Below are 7454 nucleotides of genomic sequence, written 5' to 3'. Positions count from 1 at the left end.
ACTATATATCTTAGGTATATAAAAAGAGCTATCTAAGCCCTCTAAATTACTAGATTATTGCTAGCCTTTTAAAAGCATTAATTTTTTTCTAGTATTATTTATTAAATTAGTTCTTCTTTTAGTAATAATATTACTAGACTAGTTAAAACTACTTTCTACTGTAGCAGAGGTAGAAAGTATAGCTAAGTATTTTCTTGCTAATATAGATAAAATAGGAAATTTCTCTATATTAGTCTTCTACTACTCTAAAGAATTTACCTAAATAATAGTTAGTATATACTATATAATATTATATTAAATTATTTTAAAAATATTATAGTTATAGTCTATAAATAAATCTTTTATAGTTTTTAAAACTAGTTAAATATATTAAAAGTCTTACTTACTTCGTTTTTATAGGGGATAAAGAATAATAATTTTCTAATTTATTTTCTCTTATTTTAGCTGCTTATTATTTACTTTATATAGAGTAAAAATCCTTAAATTCCTTAGGCTTAGGCTTAGGAATAGGTATTTTTAATTTATTTTTACCTATAGGTCTTCTCTAGGCTTAGATAAATTATAGTAAATCTATCTGCTTTTTTACTCGTACTACTAGTAGGAAGATTAGAAAAGAATAGAGTTATAGTTATTATCTTAATTTTAATAGTTTTATTTAAACTAAGAATATATAACTTTCTTTATTATTTTTTTCTAGATCTTTAATAATCTTTTTTTTAGCCTAAAATATAAAATAATAATTAGTATATTATAACTATAAGTATATTAAAGGTAAATATAGTAACTAGAAGTATATTAATATAGTTATTATAGTTAAGTTACTTACTTATTATATTCTTCTTTAAGATCTTCTTTTACTTTTACCTCTAGCTAAGAAGGTAAATAAGCCTTTAAATAAGTATTATTAAAAAACTATTATATATTCTACTTAGGTTCTAAAATAGAACCTAAAATATAAGGCTTAAATTTAGGATAATTAGCATATATAATAGGTAAAGAAAAATAAGTATTAAGCTTATTTTTTCCTTTTTCTATAGTATCTATAAAGTGCTTAGTATAAGGGTCTTATAGTTTATTACTCTATAAAATATATTAGTAAGTTTAGTAAAATTAAATAATATTTAATAATTATTTTAATAATAAACTTAAAGATATTTATAGTAGTTTATTATATTAATATAAAAGATTAATAACTTACTAAGTCTCTTACTATAGGCTTTTACTGTTCTTTATAGTAATTTAACTCCCTTTCTAAAGTTAAATTAATATTAGCAACCTAAAATAATAGCTTATTATAGTAGTAAAGGTTTAATATTGCATTTGTATAGTAGGGGCATAAAAAGCTTCTAATAAATCCTTAATATACTGTAGTTATAACTAGTTTCTTAGAATTATAGCTTTAAATATAGGGTTTTTAGTACTAGACCTTAGGGTAATTAAGGCTAGCTTTAATTCTAAAGTAGTACTAATTATTATATATACAGAATCTATCTAGTATTATTACCTATTAAATTATTAGTTTATATATAAATATAATAATATTAATATAATTTATAACTTATTTTATAAACTTATAAAGAGGTATTTTAGTTTTATTATAGTTATAAGGTATAGTAGGATCTTTAAGCTCTTTATTATACTTAATAGCTTAAAAAATTCTTTATATAAGCTAGTATTATTTTTAAGTAATATAGCTATTCTTTTAATAGCACCTATAATACCTAATATTATAGAAATAATAATTAGTATTTATTAAATTATTACTATTATCAATAAGTTATTATTAAAAAGTAATAGACTTACTAGTATTTGCCTTTAAGACTTTTTCTTTTTCTGTAGTATTTAATTCTTTAATTTCTCTATTATAATTGTTAATAATAGTAATATTCTTAAACTCTTTAATAATAGTATCTTTAGTAGAAGTATTAATAAAGATATTAATAATATCTTTCTAATAATATTAAATACATGTCAGTACACCTAATATTAAATATATTATTATTATAATATTATAATAATATTAATAAAAAGGTATTATTATTATAGCTATTATCTCTAGTAAAGCTATAATAAGTTAGTTACTAGTTTATTACTTATATATAATTTAATACTCTAATACTTACCTTATAACTCTACTAAAAGGAATATTATAACCTTCTATAATATTAGACTTAAATACTTTACTAAGATATACACTAGTATATACACTATCTAGAGCCTTAAAGCCTATTAATATTATTAGTATATATACTCTTAATATAATATATTAGTAATTAAATAATAAAAAGTTAAATAGCTAGGATTTTATAGTCTAATATAAAGTCACTATTAATAAAGGTACCTATAACGCCTAGGTAGCTCTTAGAGTCTATAGAAGTCTATATATCTAGTTGTAAAGATATATAACTATAGTTATTAAAGTAATTACTTAAGTAAAATAATATAGTATCTTTAGTAGTATTAAATAAAGTATTAATACTACTTATTACTTTACTATAGTGTAACTTAGGACTATTACTATAATATAATAAATATAGTTAGTTAAATACTATTATAAGCTATAGAATATTATTTTAAAAATTAACTTATAGATTAAAATATTCTAATAAATTATTAAAGTTATTAGAAGTAATAATATAAAAAGGTAAGTTATTATTAATTAAAAACTTAATATAGTTAATAACTGCTGTCTCTAGTTTAAAAATAGTATTTAAAAGCCAAGGTCTTTTAAAGTTACTATTTATAGATATATTACTTATAAAGTTATTAATATTTACTTAACTTATTCCATTATTTCTACTATTAATCTAGTTTTTAACTATAGAGAGTAAAAGAGTTAGTTAATATCTTTAAAAGAATAATACCTAATAAATAAAATAATATATATATATATATATATAACTTACTAGATATTTTAGAAGGATCTCCTTCTTCTTCTTCTTTAATAATTATATTAGGATGTTTTTATTTATAATGTACTTAGCCTTAGCTAGCTTAAAATCTTTTAGCCTTAGTTTTAAAGCTAAAGTTATAGTTAGGTATATTATATTTACATATAATTTCCCTAGGTCTACTATAGTTAATAGTACTTAAATTATAAGTAAATAGCTTATTTACTATAATATAAGAATTAGTAGGCTTAATAATATAAGTAAGACTATTCTCTGATGTGTCTATATATTGATTTTTTTTTCTTTTATTTTATTAGTTAAAGAGTTTGCTGTAACTTAAGAAGAAGGTTTACTATCTATTATATTAGAAGAGCTCTTGTAAAAAGAATAAGAATTATTAGATGCTGCTATTTTTTTTAGATATATTTAATAATAAGACATAAAATATAGTTTTATAGGTTTTAATAAGTTATTTTAAAGTAATAGTTATAATATAATATAGTAAGTAGTCTTTCTTAAGGTTATATTTATATAGTATATTATAGGTAATATAGTATATAGTGTTATAAGTTAAGTAAAATATAGTTAATAGGAAAGATAAAATAAAGGATTAGAAAGAGAGAAAAAGATAGTGTATATAGTTATTTTATTATAATTATTTACTATATAATAAAGTATATAACTAATAAAGTATAACTATAAGATATAACTATAAGATAAAACTATAACTATAACTATAAAGTATAACTATAAAGTATAACTATAAAGTATAACTATAAAGTATAACTATAAACTATAATTATAAAGTATAAGTATAAAGTATAACTATAAACTATAAGTAAAAACTATAACTTATAAACTATTACTTATAGTCTATAAGTATAAAGTATAACTATAAACTATAATCTATAAGATATAATTATAAACTATAATTATTAAGTATAACTATAAAGTATAACTATAAAGTATAACTATAATAATTCTATAAACTATAACTATAGAATATAATTATAAGATATAACTATAAACTATATAAATAAACTTATAAGTATATATATTATTAGTATAGTATATAAATATAGAGTTTATAGCTCTTTAAAGATACTTATAATTTAAAGTAATAACTTACTTATTAGATTATTTATATTATAAATTAGTTATATAAGAGCTTCTTAAGTATTAATATTATATACTCTATATAACTTTTAGACTTTTTTCTAGGGTACTTCTTTTTAGATTATTTACTTTTACTTAACTAATCTTTTACTTATATATAATATAGTATAGTATTATTAATATCTTTTTAAGTATAATATAACTATTTACTATAAGTATAAGACCTTTTCTAGAGGACTTTATTTAGAATATTTACTTTTACTTAATTAACTTTTTACTTATATAGTATAGTATTCTTAATATCTTTTTAAGTATAATATAACTATTTACTATAAGTATAAGACCTTTTCTAGGGTACTTTTTTTTAAGATATTTACTTTTCTTTTACTAACCTTTTACTTATATAGTATAATATTCTTAATATCTTTTTAAGTATTATATAACTACTTACTATAACTATAAGACCTTTTCTAGGGTACTTTTCTTTTAAAAATATCTACTTTTTCTAAACTAGCTTATTATTTATATAAAGTAATATTCTTAATATTCTTTTAATTATTATATAACTACTTACTATAACTATAAGACCTTTCTAGGGTAATTTCTTAACTTATACTACTTACTTATAACTATTTAATTAAATAATAAGTTTAAATATCTAAGTAAAATATTTAAGAAAAATATATAGTATATATATCTATATACTAACTATATACTAGGCCTATTTTCTAGAACACTTTCCTCCTTTCCGCTTAAACCAACGCATATAGGATGCATAAGACCTCTTAGACTTATAAGAAGTCTTACAAAAAGAACAAGTATACTTCTTTAATACCCCCTATAATAACTAATTAATATATATATATATAAATACTATAATAATTATTACTTACTAACTGAGGTATAAAAGAAGGCTAAAAGCTTTCTTCTAGAGCTAGAAGCTGGGTAGAAGGGGTTAAAGTATCTTCTTGGGGGGTAAAAGAAGATAGAATATCTTCTGGATACTCTATAAATTCAGAAAAAAGGTCAATAAGGGCAAGAGTAGTATCATTAGAAAGCTCTTAAGAAGGAGAATCTAGTAGTCCCTCTTAAGGAGAGATATAACTAGGAGGGGCTTAAGAAAGACCTTGAGGAAAGTGCTGAGCTATTATTTGAATAATAACTTATTAAGCAGTAAGGTCTGTTGCTAGTAAACTAGCTAAAGGAGTAAAAGAATCCATTATATCTAATATATAGAGAAGGGTATAATTTCTTATTCTAAGGACTATCTAAAATAAAAGGAGGATTTAAGGAGTATATATAGATATTCTTCTTCTTCTTTTTCTTCTTTTTTCCTTAGAATTCTTAGAAATAAAAGGGGATAAATATTTACCCTTAGTCTAGTTAAAAAACCTGATTTTTTCTGGTTCTAATGCAGGTCTTTATGTATTACTACCTTGTATATATAGTAAGGTAGGAGTACATAAGTAAGAAGAAAGTATAAAAACAATAGTAAGGTAGGAGTACATAAGTAAGAAAAAAGTATAAAAACACTAGGATTTTATAAGCCTTTCCTATTTAAGTAAGTAACTTATTAGCCCCACTAATTACTACTTTAGGAAATATATAAGTTTTATAATAATTATAAGATTTTAAGTTTTTTATCTTTTTTTTTAAAAATAATATATATAATATAAGGTTTAAGTTAATATATATAGTAATACTAAAATAATAATTATATTTTAGTAAAGTATAGTACTTTTTTATATTAAGACTTATATTCTTTATTTACTTTAAATATCTTATAATATAATATTTTAAATATTTATATATTATAATATACTTTATATAGCTTATAACTATATAGTATAGTTATAAGCTATATAATTCTATAAGGTTATAAGTTATAAGTTATAAAAAGATTAAGTAAAAGTAGTTTATAGTAGTATAGTATATATAATAAAACTATATATATAACTATATAGTATAGTTATAAATTATATAATTTTATAAGGTTATACCTTAAAAGTTATAAAAAACTTAAGTATAATTAGTTTATAGTGGTATAAAATATATAATATAACTATATATAGTTTATATTATACTTTAGATTATATACTTTATAAAGTTGCTTTATAGAATTATTCTATAAAGTAAAACTTATAAGAATTATATATAATATTTATATATAATAATACTATATAATAATACTTAGTAAAGTATTTTTAAAATATAAATATCTTAATATCTATATTCTTAAGATTTATATCTTTTTATTTTTTTAATATCTTATTATATTATTAAGTATTACCTTATTATCTATAGATTATATTTATTAGTTATTATTCTAAGTATAGTCCTTTATAAATAACCTTTTTCTTAAGCTATATTATATTTATTATTAATAAAATACTAAATATATCCTTTATAGTAAGTACTTTAATATTTAAGAAGAATATAATTAGTTTATTTCTTTTAGCTAACTTTACTTACTTAGATGGAATCCTTCTTACCTCTTAGTATATTTTATTATCAGAAATACCTAGACTTTAATAATAAAGTTAACTACTATAATACCTTAAATCTTATAGTAAATAATAATACTAGTAGTAGTGTTATAGATATAGTTAACTTAATAGAAGATTCTAGTAGTTATATTTCTTCTATTTATAATATATTATTAGAAGACTTAAAAAAAGAAGAAACTAAACAACAAGATTTATAAGACTAATAGAATATTAATACTTTAGAGATATTTAATCCTTATACTATACTATATAATATTATAATACTAGATAAAGATAGTATTATAAGTAATTCTTTAAAGCTACTATTATTTAAAGTATTTAATAATAAAATAAATAATATTACTAATAATACTTATAAGAAATTTAAAGTAAGTAACTTGTTAGTTTTTAAAATTATATATAATTAAAGATAAATTATAACCTATACTAATATATTATATAATAGAATCTTATTAGTAATACTATAGAGTATAGTATTAGTTATAATTATTATAACTAGGAAGAAAGTAGTATAAATAGTGTTTTAAATTATAATATTAAAGAAGTAAAAGAATACTATATTACTAATATTATTCTAAATACTTTTTATAGTAATAATATTAGAAATCTTAGTAACATATATATATAGTAAGTAGCCTATTATAGTAAGTGGCCTACTTCCTCCTACTTTCTACCTCTTTGACCTTTACACTAATATTCCTCTATGTACAAATATATAATCCTCTTTAATTAAAAGCCGTATTATCCTTGTAATTTAAGCTATCTAAAAAGACCTAAAAATGTCTGTACAAAAGGCAGCTACTATCTTTAAGGTCCCTTAAAGTTTACTTTGTTACTAACGCACTAGACACGTTACATAAGACAAGACACATCTAAAATTAATAAAGATAACAAAAGTAAAGGAGGATATAATTCTTAAAAGGGTTATTAACTTAATTAA

The 7454-nt window shown here is 19.3% G+C and overlaps 1 protein-coding gene across 1 annotated transcript; it reads right to left on the bottom strand.

The window, feature by feature from the left end:
* Window positions 1–240: 240 nt before the first annotated feature.
* Window positions 241–5471, bottom strand: LY79DRAFT_585442 (uncharacterized protein; the record flags this gene model as incomplete). Its single annotated transcript, XM_060560496.1, has 19 exons — window positions 241–258; window positions 387–420; window positions 532–544; window positions 865–888; window position 1080; window positions 1199–1209; window positions 1804–1859; window positions 1969–1980; window positions 2124–2157; window positions 2342–2378; window positions 2495–2517; window positions 2907–2939; window positions 3758–3764; window positions 4459–4490; window positions 4582–4586; window positions 4631–4636; window positions 4815–4845; window positions 4901–5013; window positions 5443–5471. The coding sequence occupies 19 exons, from the start codon at window positions 5469–5471 to the stop codon at window positions 241–243; spliced, it is 519 nt and encodes a 172-aa protein (XP_060406785.1).
* Window positions 5472–7454: the final 1983 nt, after the last annotated feature.

The sequence above is a fragment of the Colletotrichum navitas genome (genome assembly GCF_030913465.1).
Source record: "Colletotrichum navitas strain CBS 125086 chromosome Unknown LY79scaffold_254, whole genome shotgun sequence".
Classification (NCBI taxonomy): domain Eukaryota; kingdom Fungi; phylum Ascomycota; class Sordariomycetes; order Glomerellales; family Glomerellaceae; genus Colletotrichum; species Colletotrichum navitas.
Note: the sequence above shows the minus strand (reverse complement) of the source record. Positions and strands in the feature narration are given on the sequence as shown.